The 15,789-nt window shown below is 37.1% G+C and overlaps 2 protein-coding genes across 2 annotated transcripts in view; one reads left to right on the top strand and one right to left on the bottom strand.

Moving 5' to 3' along the window:
- Nucleotides 1-939, bottom strand: part of LOC132555701 (uncharacterized) — a 16,829-nt gene extending 15,890 nt beyond the window's left edge. The window contains exons 1-2 of the mRNA XM_060220062.1: nt 819-939; nt 124-204 (exon numbers count right to left, since the gene is read on the bottom strand). Coding sequence (XP_060076045.1) covers nt 124-184 — 61 coding nt within the window. The 5' untranslated portion in view covers nt 185-204; nt 819-939. The remainder of the gene's footprint in view (nt 1-123; nt 205-818) is intronic.
- Nucleotides 940-5,415: 4,476 nt separating this feature from the next.
- LOC132555659 (equilibrative nucleobase transporter 1-like) lies at nt 5,416-15,081 on the top strand. The gene is made up of 10 exons (XM_060220011.1): nt 5,416-5,879; nt 6,118-6,164; nt 9,263-9,339; nt 11,086-11,178; nt 11,400-11,652; nt 11,841-12,032; nt 12,512-12,613; nt 13,338-13,527; nt 14,436-14,556; nt 14,998-15,081. Exons 1-10 carry the CDS (start codon nt 5,416-5,418, stop codon nt 15,079-15,081), a joined length of 1,623 nt encoding a protein of 540 aa, XP_060075994.1.
- Nucleotides 15,082-15,789: the final 708 nt, after the last annotated feature.

Raw genomic sequence — 15,789 nt, 5'->3', positions numbered from 1 at the left:
GTGATACATCCAGATTAATGTTTATCTGGTCAAATTCACCAACAAATAAAATAGGCTATATTTGGTTGTTTCATTAAGTCCAACTTGAGAAGAAATTCAAATATAAGACGATGCCATGCCTACCTCGACTGGTCTGTACACCCAAGAACAACAGTAAGACCACACAGTGCAAAGCCGTCTCCATAGCAAATCTTTCCACGCCTCCTTGTTAATGTCAAACAAAAGTAAAAAATACACTTAGTCAATGAGAACAAAATTTGAATCAATATAGGACAGTACAACCAAATAAATTTCATCATAATACAGATTTTGAGGTCTCTGTGATCAAATGAACACTGGGAGTTAAGAAAATAAATTAATTAATCTTTCCTATTGATTTTTACTTGAATTTGATATCCAAGTCTCTAGATTAATTTATTCAAGGTGTACATCTGTCATCTAAGCCCCTAGTCATTAGCTTCTTTGATAGGAAAGTAACGGGTGGATTTTTGGGTGATCTTGTACATGACGTAACGTTAACATCGAAGAAGGATTCGGTATTTTTTTTATATAACAACAGCTGATATAATTATAAGTGACATTTTGGAAAATAAAACGAAAGAAGCTAATATAATATTCATCTTAACAACCAAGAACATCTTAAGAAAAATAAATTAGCGATTCGGTTGTATTGAGCAAAAACATACTCTTATTCTATAGAGAAAACCAGCAACAGACACAGCCGAAATCTGGAATAGATGGCAAAGCTTGTGAAGTAATAATACAGATATAGCACATTGGTTGTCTGTTGTACTATTGTAGTTAAATGGCAAACTTACCACTGGCAATGACAACACTGGTGAGGTGGTTACGATAATTACCACCGGCAATGACAACTCTGGTGATGTGCTGACGCAAACTTACCAGCTCCAATGGCAACTCTGTTGATGTGACGATATATATTTACCACCAGCAATGACAACTCTAATGGTATGGCGGTTTCAGTAACACAGTACACTATAAAAATATGTCTATTTAACAATGTTAAGTACTTGTCAAGATCTCAGCCAATTACAAAATTAAACTTTATGGTATGCCAGTCATCAACACAACATAGTATCAAAACCAAAACGGATGTAGGATACTTGAGAGGAAAATGTTTGTGGTTATACTGAACTAGGAGAAATCCAATGTGTTTATCATGCCACAAGCTTTTCTAAACTATAAGTATGCAAGAACTATGATAAACTCCTCTGACACTACAAAAAGACCAGATACATTGATCAATCTCTGACACTACAAAAAGACCAGATACATTGATCAACCTCTGACACTACTAACAGATCAAATACATTGATCATCCTCTGACATTACAGACAGACCAGATACATTGATCATCATCTGACACTACAGACAGAACAGATACATTGATCATCCTCTGACACTACAAACAGACCAGATACATTGATCATCTGACACTACAAACAGACCAGATACATTGATCAATCTCTGACACTACAAAAAGACCAGATACATTGATCAACCTCTGACACTACTAACAGATCAAATACATTGATCATCCTCTGACATTACAGACAGACCAGATACATTGATCATCCTCTGACACTACAAACAGAACAGATACATTGATCATCCTCTGACACTACAATCAGAACAGATACATTGATCATCCTCTGACACTACAAACAGACCAGATACATTGATCATCCTCTGACACTACAGACAGAACAGATACATTGATCATCCTCTGACACTACAGACAGAACAGATACATTGATCATCCTCTGACACTACAGACAGAACAGATACATTGACCATCCTCTGACACTACAATCAGACCAGATACATTGATCATCCTCTGACACTAAAAATCAGACCAGATACATTGATCATCTGACACTACAGACAGAACAGATACATTGACCATCCTCTGACACTACAGACAGAACAGATACATTGATCATCCTCTGACACTACAGACAGAACAGATACATTGATCATCCTCTGACACTAAAAATCAGACCAGATACATTGATCATCTGACACTACAGACAGAACAGATACATTGACCATCCTCTGACACTACAATCAGACCAGATACATTGATCATCTGACACTACAAACAGACCAGATACATTGATCATCTGACACTACAAGTAAGGTAATCTTCAGTGACTCTGGTCTGTTGATAAAGTAAGGTAATCTTCAGTGACTCTATGACTCTGGTCTGTTGATAAAGTAAGGTAATCTTCAGTGACTCTGGTCTGTTGATAAAGTAAGGTAGTCATCAGTGACTCTGGTCTGTTGATAAAGTAAGGTAATCTTCAGTGACTCTGGTCTGTTGATAAAGTAAGGTAATCTTCAGTGACTCTGGTCTGTTGATAAAGTAAGGTAATCTTCAGTGACTCTGGTCTGTTGAAAAAGTAAGGTAATCGTCCGTGATTCTGTTACTATGGTCTGTTGATAAAGTAAGGTAGTCATCAGTGACTCTGGTCTGTTGATAAAGTAAGGTAGTCATCAGTGACTCTGGTCTGTTGAAAAAGTAAGGTAATCTTCAGTCATCAGACTCTGGGTCTGTTGATAAAGTAAGGTAGTCATCAGTGACTCTATGACTCTGGTCTGTTGATAAAGTAAGGTAATCTTCAGTGACTCTGGTCTGTTGAAAAAGTAAGGTAGTCATCAGTGACTCTATGACTCTGGTCTGTTGATAAAGTAAGGTAATCTTCAGTGACTCTGGTCTGTTGAAAAAGTAAGGTAGTCATCAGTGACTCTATGACTCTGGTCTGTTGATAAAGTAAGGTAATCTTCAGTGACTCTGGTCTGTTGAAAAAGTAAGGTAGTCATCAGTGATTCTGGTCTGTTGATAAAGTAAGGTAGTCATCAGTGACTCTGGTCTGTTGAAAAAGTAAGGTAATCTTCAGTGATTCTGGTCTGTTGATAAAGTAAGGTAATCTTCAGTGACTCTGGTCTGTTGATAAAGTAAGGTAATCTTCAGTGACTCTAGTCTGTTGAAAAAGTAAGGTAATCGTCCGTGATTCTGTTACTATGGTCTGTTGATAAAGGAAGCTAGACATCAGTGACTCTGGTCTGTTGATAAAGTAAGGTAATCTTCAATGACTCTGGTCTGTTGATAAAGTAAGCTAGACATCAGTGACTCTGGTCTGTTGATAAAGTAAGGTAATCTTCAATGACTCTGGTCTGTTGATAAAGTAAGGTAATCTTCAGTGACTCTGGTCTGTTGATAAAGTAAGGTAGTCATCAGTGACTCTGTGATTCTGGTCTGTTGATAAAGTAAGGTAATCTTCAATGACTCTGGTCTGTTGATAAAGTAAGGTAATATTCAGTGACTCTGGTCTGTTGATAAAGTAAGGTAGTCATCAGTGACTATATGACTCTGGTCTGTTGATAAAGTAAGGTAATATTCAGTGACTCTGGTCTGTTGATAAAGTAAGGTAGTCATCAGTGACTCTGGTCTGTTGATAAAGTAAGGTAATCTTCAGTGACTCTGGTCTGTTGATAAAGTAAGGTAGTCATCAGTGACTCTGGTCTGTTGATAAAATAAGGTAATCGTCAGCGATTCTGGTCAAGTTGAACAACAGATAGTGACCTTGACCTTATATTATAGATGGTAAGTGATGAATGAATAAAAAAGTCTTTAACGCACAGCGACAATTTAAGTATTAGATGACAACAGTATTGCGCGTAGGGAGAGAGAAAATTGATAATTTTCTTCCTCGCTTGTGAGAGTGCTATTATGTTGCCCTTGTGTTTTTGAATAATTCATTTGTCACCTCGAGTGAATATCATCTCATCGCTAATGGAACGAATTATTTAAATTATTTACTAGTATTTCTATTGATCAGAACCTGGTTATTTGCTGTTATATTTGTCTATCAGCAGATCAGGCTTTCTGATGATTTTATTTCTCAACTGATGGTCTATCATTTGATAACACGATTAAAATTCGAAGGATTTTAAAGATAACAAATCGCCTTGTTGACAATTTACCTATACGTCTTTTGTAAAGTCTTGTGAAACGTAGCCACTTTAATTGCATTACGCTGTAGATCGGCGACACTACACACGTAACACATTCACATATGTCTTCAATTCAATGTGTTTCGTGATTGTACACGCCTTTACCTTTCAAGGACGCGGCCACATCATGCCACACATCAGGGATTAAAAGTTTTTAAATGGTCGTTATCCTGCAAGGTTACCTGTCTGGAAGGCATTTTTATGTCACAATGGACTAAGGTACGGTGACTCCACATCCTATATGTGTTACATGATGCATATTGTTCTCACCTGATCTAATTTGTATTGATTAGGCACAGGCACATATCTATGTCAGGTTATAATTAGTTTTTACATTCGCTTGTAAAAAAGTGATCATGCACCGAGGCAAGAAATCTAATATCTCTATAACCTGCCAGGTATATATGTTGCATACGCGTTTATTTATGCCAGGACACAAAAAAGTAGCACCTCATAAAATACATGTACTTGCATCTTGAATTAGTTTTCAAAGAATAGAACGTCAGTTCACCAAGGTAAAATCTATTTAAAGGTAGTCAGAGCGTATGCTAATTATATAATTTATGTAACTCTAGTTAATGGTTGCATTTAATAATAGCTTCGAAGGCTTTCATAGCTATATATATCTACCGTGTTATCTTATATAGATGTATATACATTTTCGTTTTAAAAAAATCTTCCTGTTCTGTTTAACTATAAAGGGTATAGTGGATTTCTTCAAGGTGAACAATTTCCATTCTACCACATGTTCCTAACGATGTGTGTCGCCCGCATACTTAAGTTGTCGTCTCTATATCTAGCGCTACCTTACCCGCCCAGTGTAACATCTGTGAGCGGAGGGGGCGTCTTTCCATTAGAACAGTGCTGGTAGAACAGTTTAAACGACGATACATCTTGTTCACAATACATTTTGCTTATTTCTCTTAAGGTCAGTAGTATAAATTAAAAGTAAGATAAACAAGGAGTATCTATTATACTTGTTGTAAAACGCCTGGAGTATTTCTATGTTAGTGCGTATGTTCCGAGTCAGTAACGTCCACGTGTTGTTGACATAAAACGTGGTCTTTTATATAACAGATAGGCTTTCATTCTGAGTTTCTTTGTTCAGACGGCTTTATACTGGACTCCTCTCTGTTCCCAGTGAAGTAAACTTGTGTAATTTCATGCAATTGATTTGATAAGAGCCAATGCTGACCAACAAGGTGTATATATGTCACTTGAGCAAACAATGAGACATTTATTGATAAACTTCCATTGTATTCGTACTAGATGGTTTTAAACAGCGTTAGGAGGTTATAAGACGAACGCGGAGTTTTTTGGATTATTTACTCACTAACAAGCATTCATTCAGGAAAGGTTTTTTTCTCTGTGTCCAGAATGTCTATAATAGCATTAGACACACGACCCAAGAAGATATTTGCCATCGTGTGGGCCCTTCTGGAGATATTTCTGTTCGCTGGACTTTTCTTCGGATGGGGTACACTAGTTTTCATACTCAAGGAGGACGGCGTATACGGTGATCTTTGTGATATTGAGGCAAATGAACCAGGGGACAAGATGGCAGAGTTCGGAATCGGAACCGACACAAATATGACCTCATATAGTGCCCCTGCTTTCGTTGAATATGACGCCTTAAGTAAAAATGTTACAGCAGAATTACAGAATAACGACACAAACGCACATAGCATCAAAGGGTTTAGGAGAGAAATTGGATGTCCGGACCAAGACAAGAAATTCAATTTGGGTTTTACGATTGTCAGTGGTCTCTGGCCGTTCTTCTTCGGCATATTAGGACAACTCGGTCACAAGAAAGGAACTCGCTTCCTCAGAATCAGTAGTATGTAAGTAATGGAAAATTGTGCCAATGTTCTCCGAACGGTCTAATGTAATTACTGGTCTCTAAGACATGTCGGTACCTATTTCTGTTATTTGATTGACACCACTATCAAACCCGAATCTAATGTAATATTGCATTCTTGAATTTATCAATACAATGTGAATCGGTAATTCCAATTTGTAAATGTTTGCCTGACTTGTTATTAGGCTTTGACCGATGTTTCGTCTTTTTCCTTGTTCCAGATTAAGTTTCACTTCCGGTTCGTTTTTTGTTGCCTTTACAACACCAGGTAGGTTATCACAACATAGGTCAGAACACAAGGTAAGTGTTTTTGACGACATGTAGGTGTTTCACAATTACAACTAAGTGTACCTATAGCTCTTTGTATTTGGCAGTAGGTAGATGTGTCATAACTATCGGTAGGCTTTTCTGACAGTAGGAGAATGTATCACTACTTTTAGTAGGTGTATCTGACATCAGGTAAGCGTATCCGACTATAGCTAGGTACACGCCAATGTACATGTAACTGTATCACAATATCAGATAGGTACATTATAACACCAATAAGGTGTATCACGACACTTTGTACAGCGTGTAGGTGTACCACAACACTTTGTACAGCGTGTAGGTGTATCACAACACTTTGTAAAGTTTGGAGGTGTATCACAACACTTTGTACAGTGTGAAGGTGTATCACAACACTTTGTACAATGTGTAGGTGTATCACAACACTTTGTACAGTTTGGAGGTGTATCACAACACTTTGTACAGTGTGAAGGTGTATCACAACACTTTGTACAGCGTGTAGGTGTATCACAACACTTTGTACAGCGTGTAGGTGTATCACAACTCTTTGTACAGTGTGTAGGTGTATCACAACACTTTTGTACAGTGTGTAGGTGTATCACAACTCTTTGTACAGTGTGAAGGTGTATCACAACACTTTGTACAGCGTGTAGGTGTATCACAACACTTTGTACAGCGTGTTGGTGTATCACAACACTTTGTACTGTGTGTAGGTGTATCTGAAAATAAGTGGGTGTATCACAACACTTTGTAAAGTTTGGAGGTGTATCACAACACTTTGTACAGTGTGAAGGTGTATCACGACACTTTGTACAGCGTGTAGGTATATCACAACACTTTGTACAGCGTGTAGGTGTATCACAACTCTTTGTACAGTGTGTAGGTGTATCACAACACTTTGTACAGTGTGTAGGTGTATCACAACTCTTTGTACAGTGTGAAGGTGTATCACAACACTTTGTACAGCGTGTAGGTGTATCACAACACTTTGTACAGCGTGTAGGTGTATCACAACTCTTTGTACAGTGTGTAGGTGTATCACAACACTTTGTACAGTGTGTAGGTGTATCACAACTCTTTGTACAGTGTGAAGGTGTATCACAACACTTTGTACAGCGTGTAGGTGTATCACAACACTTTGTACAGCGTGTTGGTGTATCACAACACTTTGTACAGTGTGTAGGTGTATCTGAAAATAAGTAGGTGTATCACAAGACTTTGTACAGCGTGTTGGTGTATCACAACACTTTGTACAGTGTGTAGGTGTATCACAACACTTTTTACAATGTGAAGGTGTATCCGAGAACAGGTAGGTGTACCACAACACATTGTACAGTGTGAAGGTGTACACAACACCTTGTAAAGTGTGAAGGTGTATCCGACGTAGCCGGTACGATTCCGGACCTGTCACGCACACGCATTCTAAGGTAAATTTTGTTGTCTGCAGGGTCCAGTGTTATTTCGATAACTTTCTAATTGAAAATGACTTTGATAATCACCGAAGAAAATTAATATTCCTGTGATCTCTATTTAGTCAACATTTCGTTTACTTTTCAATCCGTAATAACAGCCAACCATTTCTATTTAACCGCGCAAAAATGTGTTATCCTTTCGCAAAGTTGTGTGCATGATACTGCAAAGTGCATGCGTGCACACGATGCATGCATGATATGCCAACGAAGATTTTGGTGCTTTGAGCGTTACCACAACTGTACATGTATCATAAGACCAGGTAGATGGAATGTGTATCACAACACCAGGTAGTTGTTAGATGTATCACAACACCAGGTAGACGTTAGATGTATCACAACACCAGGTAGATGTTCGATGTATCACAACACCAGGTAGATGGCATGTGTATCACAACACCAGGTAGTTGTTAGATGTATCACAACACCCGGTAGGTGTTAGATGTATCACACCACCAGGTAGATGTTGATGTATCACAACACCAGGTAGGTGTTAGATGTATCACAACACCACGCAGATGTTCGATGTACCACAACACCGGGTAGGTGTTGGATGTATCAGAACACCAGGTAGGTGTTAGATGTATCACAACACCACGTAGATGTTAGATGTATCACAACACGAGGTAGATGTTAGATTATCACAACACCAGGTAGGTGTTAGATGTATCACAACACCAGGTAGATGTTCGATGTATCACAACACCAGGTAGATGGCATGTGTATCACAACACCAGGTAGATGTTAGAAGTATCACAACACCAGGTAGATGTTAAATGTATCACAACACCAGGTGGATGTTAGATGTATCACAACACCAGGTAGATGTTAGATGTATCACAACACCAGGTAGGTGGAATGTTTATCACAACACCAGGAAGGTGGAAGGTGCATCACAACACCGGGTAGGTGGAAGGTGCATCACAACACCGGGTAGGTGGAAGGCGTATTACATCACCAGGTAGGTGTATTACAACACTTGGTACGTGGTAGATGTATCACAACACCAGGTAGGTGTATTACAACACTGGGTACGTGGTAGATGTAGATGTATCACAACACCAGGTAGGTTGTAGTTGTATTACAATACCAGGTAGGTGGAAGGTATAACACGACACTGTGTAGGTGGTACGTGTCACAAGATCATATGAATATACCTGACAACTATTACAATACCCGGTAATAGTAGGATTGTCAGTACAATAATGTACAATCCTTTTTACTGTGGAATATTATTATATGATCATATATAGGAAGGGTTTTTGTCGTTTCTGCTTTGTATATCTATGCCACGTTACATGTTCTATTCATCTTCAGGGTCGTAATTGTTGTCTACGGTGTAGCTAAATAGAACCTAGTACCAAATAAGTATTCGAGATCCCTGTTGAGATATGAATTATATATCTGTATGTAGAATAGAGACGTTCCACCTGAGTATCTACCAGTGCAGGCGTACTACAAACACATGTTTAGGATGTCGGACCACGACCGAAATAAAATCTTTTTATATATGTTTCTATATTTCCTGTCCCGAAGAAAACTATGAAAAACATATCAACTTTTTTATTTTTTGTTTTCTCTAATAATAAATTCTTTTATATCTATTTAACAGAACTGCCCTGGCTGGCCTTCATCGGACTGTTCCTGTACGGAATATCAGGATGTAGCCTTTTATTTTCTAATTTACAGGTAATACTGATACACCATATGTGTGTTCTTTTATTTTTTATTTACATGTAATTATGGTCTTGACCAATTTATTTTTTTAGTTATTCAATTTTCCGGTATATTTGTTAATATGATTACACAGCTAAAATTGAGACGTAGACTGTCTTGCGTTTACTCGAAGAACAAAGCACTTTTTCTTCTTTGAGAATCTATTATCCACTTATTTTCAATATAGAAAATATTACGTGTTAACATTTCTCTGGTGAATTGTAACAAGTTCAAATTTTGTCATAACAATCTTTGATACAGATTTTATTATTCAGCACTTAGACTTGCTAGAAGTGTGTAACAAGATAACTGTATATAATGGTAATTTAATATGGTTGATAGATGTTTTACTTTATTTATTAATACATGTATGCTGAAGGATTACAATATGAGATAAATAAAGAAATATATATATAATTTTTTTTATGATAAAGATTAACACCATTGTTATATCACTGAGAAGTTTAACTTATTCCAAAATCTACATATGTGTTTACCATTGAACGTTTTTGAAAAGTAGGCAACATTCCCTTTATTTTATTGATACTTGGATATTTACAATAATGATATTGAGGATATATGGTCAATGTCTTAGAATATAAGCTGTATTTTGGCGAGGCTGAAGGAAGAGGTGAGTCTCTGGCGAGCCACTTTTGTCTTTCTGTCCCGAGCCAAAATACGGCTTACATTTTAACACACTGGCCATGTAGGTTATTTATCCTGCAAGACTCATTGAAAATCAGACAATCAAAACTTCAGTTGTTTTGTTGTTCAAGCTGATTGACATTACGCTGAAGTTTGCCTGATGATTTCGTAAACAAAATTAGATATTTTATAAATTCACTTATTTCTTAAAGTAAATTCAGAAAGTAATTCCGTCGAATTACCGCACGTGCTAAGATACAGTTGTCTTCCATCACTGCCGAATACGGCAAAAAATATAGGTTGAAGGTGTATTCCGACAATGGCACTACCAGTTGCAGGATAGATAAAATTAACTTGTTTCTGAGTTACAGTAGTTGTACATTATTACATTTGTAAAGATAATAGTATTCGTCTCCTAATTTCGTTAGCATCAAAATGGACACACTTTGTCATTGCGTTGAATACCCCTCAAACGACATGTTTCTGTTGAAAATTTCATATAAGGAGTTTGAAATTTACATGAATTGTCCTGTGTTTCTCAGTTAGTTCAAGTCAATATTTCTCAAACGTGAATGTGCTTTCGAATTAAAAAAAAACAAATTTGCCAAGATACATACATTACATTACACGACTTGCCATCTCACAAGAGTGCTCTCATTCTCCACTCTTCATTCACACAGTCCATACTTTCATTTTACATGTACATACTCCTTTAAACAGACACACCATTCTTTACTGTGTATAAATATTCTAATGATTAAGGCTAATGAACATTTAGATGTACTCACCTTCCTCTCACAGCTACACAAACAACGTTACACTCAGTCTAACATATGCAGAAGAGTGATTGTCCATCTTTATACCTTACTCATTCGAAAGTCGTATAAAGTTGTCCACGAGATGCATTCTCTAAATCATTAAACCAATTTTGTATACCATGATCCTGTAGTAGTAGTAGATTTTACTATCGTTATACAACGATTTATCTGTTGATTGGAGAATACAACGAAACTTTATAATTTAATTTCAACGAACATTATCTACTTATCTCAAGAGTTCAACTCTTCATTACAGTTGTCCTACCTGTTCGAGAACGGGCGTTCAATAGTGAGTAGTTTAATGACTGGATCGTTTGATTCTTCTATCGCCACTCAGCTGTATATCAAGGTAAGCAATCCATTATCACTCTTTCACATACAACGTCATAGTGTTTATTCGTTTACACATCCTTGCCTCTCCATAGGGCAATTGTCATTTTAAAGTAGTTCTTTATTTTTAAAGTACAACATTTATGAAATTGTACGTAATTTTGTTCTTTACTAGTTCTAATTGAAATGAGTACCATCTTTTGCAATCACTTATGTCTATTTCTCATTTTACATTGTCAGATTGGGTATGACAACGGCATCAAAAGACAACATTGTTACATTTTTATCGCTTGCTTACATTTAGTCGCGTTCATCAGCACGTTTCTATGGCTCCCAAAGTTTTACATCCAACTTCCTGAGATTAAAGATGAAACCATTTTCGTCGGGTCTAACGGAGAGGAGACAACGAACGAAAACGAGAAGGAAATGCAAAAGATAGATTTAGCAGACAGAAATGGTGTGGAAAATGACCGCACAAAAATGGAAGAGCAAGGTGCAAAATGCAATTATCTATGAAAATAATAGATACACAATAGGCTGTTAACAAATTAACGTATTGCTAGTTATTTGTTGGATATCTGATTTTTGTAAACATTGTTCCATATGTCGGGTTACAAACTATTAATCGAATCATTGCTTGGCACAAATTTTGTTCTAGATCTCGAAATTTGTTCTTAACAGATGATGTGACCGTTCCCATGAATACAACGACAACTAAGACAAAGGATTCCTCTCTCAGTCTTAAGGGTCATCTGTGTTCTCACGTGTTTCTCTTGCACGTGTTCTGGTACAGCATTCTCCAGCTGAGGTTCTTCTATTTTGTGGGTACATTGAATCCCTGGTTAGAAAGGGTTAGCCATTCAGAGGAGGAAGGTATGTAAATTATACGGCTATAGTTGTGCACGAACAGAGAGAGAAGGGGGCAGAGAGAGGGAGGGAGGGAGAGAGAGAGAGACATAGAGAGAGGGAAAGAGAGAGAGACAGAAAGAGAGAGAGAGGGGGGGGGAGGGCAGAGAGAGAGAGAGAGAGAGAGAGAGAGAGAGAGAGAGAGAGAGAGAGAGAGAGAGAAGTGGTGTAATTTAGGGCAAAAAATAAACAAATGTTTGCATCTGATCGTTCAAATTTTATCACATAACTAGCGTGCTGAGTCATGTCGTGCGGCCATGTCATAAATATCCGAAGACACATGTATTGACAATATAGTGACATCATAAATAAGACTTTATGACGTCACACAGTTGTCCTCGTAGTGAAAACGCGTCGAGATAAGAGAAATTCATTCGAAAGTTTAGGTTTTTTTCCATGAAATGAGTTATATGATCAATAAATAAGTATTGCTGATTTGATTTCAGTGAGCAGTTACACAAACACCAGTATGTATTTCATGTTGGGTGGTATCATCACATCATTCACGGCTGGCTCATTCTTCGAGATGCAGAAGCGGATATACAAAGGTAGCATCAGATAAATTAATTTAAAAATAAGAGTGTAGAAGAACCAAACCTTTCATTGCCGACTGAAATAATGTGACATCGTCAACAATATAATTGAGATAGTCAGAATCTTATTTCGTAAAGCTTTGCTGAATTATTCCCGTCATTCCTACGGCCTCTTCGCAAACTACTCTTAATATCAAATAAACCCTTTAAGTGAACTGGATGAAACTTTAATTGTTTACATGAAAACTAAATGAGTATTGTTTTGACCTTTAAAACAGCAGACACCGACGTTAATATATGATAATGCAATTTAAATATTTACCAATGGCTGCTGTTAATGTGATAAATGATGCAGGGATAAATCCTATATTTTTCTTTGACAATCATGTAAAATGACAAATCATGTAACTCTCAGGAGAAATAATCACAATGGGAACCAAACATCTCGTAAAGTATCCTTATGAAGGATGTCCTTATGTCGGTTGTACATTTATTTATCACATTTTATTGCAATAGGATGACTTTTAACTTTAACCAATCAGATATCTGCATTTATTTTCTATAGCAACCCTTATAAATCCTACTGTAGACGTAATAGTGGTCCAAGAACCGTTAAATACAAAAAACACATAAGTGTAATATTGAATTCCGTCATATTCGTTTGGAGAGCGTATTAAATATGAAAGGTAAACCAATGTTACGTTCTTGTATTCACTTCAATGTTATGTTTTTTCATCAGACAGTAAAAGTTCCCGAAAACGAAACCTTGCTCCTGCGGTAATACCTCTGATCGCAGGCACGGCCTTAGGAGTGTTGCTTTCAGTCATGCAAATGATATCAGCCGATGCAGCTATCTATGCATCCTTCATCTCTGTCACAGCTTTCCGATCATTTTTATATGCCATAGGAAACGGATATCTTAGCGAAATGTACGTATAGAACATTCTGGTTAAATTGTTTCTTGTTCTCTTTCAGCCTTACAGTAGCAATTTCTATATCGTCGAAATGATAGAGAATTGAAGATCATTCAAAAGCACGCGAAAACCCTAATATGGTAGCACGCCCAGACATTTTAAGACTTAACTTTGCATTTTATTTTTACAACGATTTAGAAACAACTTATTCAAACTATTTTTATCGTTATTGTTGGCTTGAAGACACACTGGAAAGGAAATGCTTCATGCCAAAATGTCTCATGAAAAATTCGAAAAAGACGATATATCATAGGTTATTCTACCATTGCTTACGTTGATAAACCAGTGTTAGAAACTATATAGGTAGAAGATGTATGTGCTAGAAAAAGATTTGATATTCAATCTCCTTGTCATGAGGGCGAATACATTCACAACATTGTACAGATTCAAAAGCGAGGAACCATCAATGTCAGTTAAACTCTCCACACGGACATTTAAATGTCATATTTTTTCACGGTCGTGGCGTTGGTTTAAAAACAATTACAGTAGCCATGATGACACGTCTTGTGTTTCTTTGTTATTATTGTCATTGTAACATATTCGTTACCAGATGAATAGTTGAACATTGACTTTTGGAGATGTAATGACCGTTGACACACGCGATACAAAACATAATTTTCCTGCCTAGAGCGTGTCGTTTGGACCCCGATGTTTCCAAAATATTTTTTTTAGATCTTGGTTCTTCCATGTACCTTATTCATCGAGTGTGTCTTTCCAATGTCACCATGGCATTCTGTATTAACGTGCTAAGTTGATGTATCGTGAACACTTCGTTGTAATCAGATACACAATAAAACGGTCCTCATATCCTTTTAACATTCCATGAAGATAATCAGTCATCTGCTGTTTTTGTTTTTTGTCAGGTTTCCTAGTAAGTATCTCAATTCCTTGTCGGGTATACTGATGGTCCTGACTGGAATCGCTAGCTTTTTCCAGTATATACTGTTTTACTGGACGGAGTCCTACACCGGCGCATTCCTACACGTAAGTAATGGTGTCTCTTACCAGTACTCGGATCAGGTTACGGACAGATGTACTCTGTGGGTATAGCCAAACATCTTAGATTTATCTCCCTTCATCTATCAGTATGTCGTTCATGGTTAGGGGTTCTGAGTAATTTGGGAAATTTACAAGAAATACATCGCTGAAATATGAACCGTTGTTTTTAATAAACCGCCTTGAAATGATAAAGGAAGATAAACTGTTCCTCGATGACATTTTTTTGTGATTGTGTGAACTCTATTTCACCTTGATCTGTACCTGTAAATAATCATACTTATCTCTATGACTTTTATGACATATATAGATAAATAGTAAGCCACAAGGTATTGAACGCCTTCTATAACTTACTGACTTTTCGAGTTATTTGGTATTGTAGAAATGGTATAACAACTTTAAACTACACGTAAACTAATACATTTGCAGGTGGACATAGTGTTGGTATGTTTGGTGCTGACGTCCCTAGTACACCCAGTATATCTATGGCTGCAGTGCCGGAAGCTTGATTGACCAGCTGTAAAAATAACATCGATGTGTTGAAATAAATGACGGACCAAATGCTTTGTTTGCGCCAATGTGATAACTACTTTGTAGTTAGCTTAAATACAGGATTATTTCTCGAAGGACAGAACGATTGGTGTACATCTAGATCAATGCAGGATGACTTTAACGACTGGATACATAAACCCACCATGGGTTTATCATTGTCTCGTCTTATCTAGAGTGACAAAACAAATTGGAAGGATCGTCGTTATAGACGCACATGTGTCATTTTGTTGCTTCAAAGTCTCTGGCATCAGCAGACTGGCTGTCTTGTTTTGCCTTAGTATTATTCATAGTCAGATTTGAAACTTTATGTCCACACAACAACGTGGCTGTAACTGGTGTGAATACGGTGTCGTATTTGTCAATCTATGACGTAAAACATGGACCGGCATGATACATCATGGCATTAGTAGCTCCAATGACAATAAATACACCAATGTGCTCACAGATTGAACCCTTGGCATCGAGTTGTGCGTCGACTAAAGAATCTTACCTTTTGAGATGAGATTTCTTATCCCATTCACTACAGAATGAAAGCTTATATTGTTTTCATAATGTGCGTGTTAAACACAAATACGTGATCAGGAAATAATCAGGGGGACTTTCTTTCTTCTAATGTTGATTATATCAATACACAGATAAGTTTTATAGTGGACATGTGTTATCAGTAAG

Source organism: Ylistrum balloti, unplaced genomic scaffold (genome assembly GCF_031769215.1).
Source record: "Ylistrum balloti isolate Yb309-2 unplaced genomic scaffold, AGI_CSIRO_Ybal_v1 Utg370510, whole genome shotgun sequence".
Classification (NCBI taxonomy): Eukaryota; Metazoa; Mollusca; class Bivalvia; order Pectinida; family Pectinidae; genus Ylistrum; species Ylistrum balloti.
The sequence above is the reverse complement of the archived record's forward strand: the minus strand, read 5'-3'. Positions and strand labels throughout refer to the sequence as shown.

Bases quoted from the DNA above. Each gene is read 5' to 3' on its own strand.
- LOC132555659 (XM_060220011.1), top strand. From the start codon at position 5,416: ATGTCTATAATAGCATTAGACACACGACCCAAGAAGATATTTGCCATC. The intron at 12,033-12,511 runs GTATGTAAATTA...ATTTGATTTCAG, and splicing joins TAGCCATTCAGAGGAGGAAG to TGAGCAGTTACACAAACACC. The intron at 14,557-14,997 runs GTAAGTAATGGT...ATACATTTGCAG, and splicing joins ACACCGGCGCATTCCTACAC to GTGGACATAGTGTTGGTATG.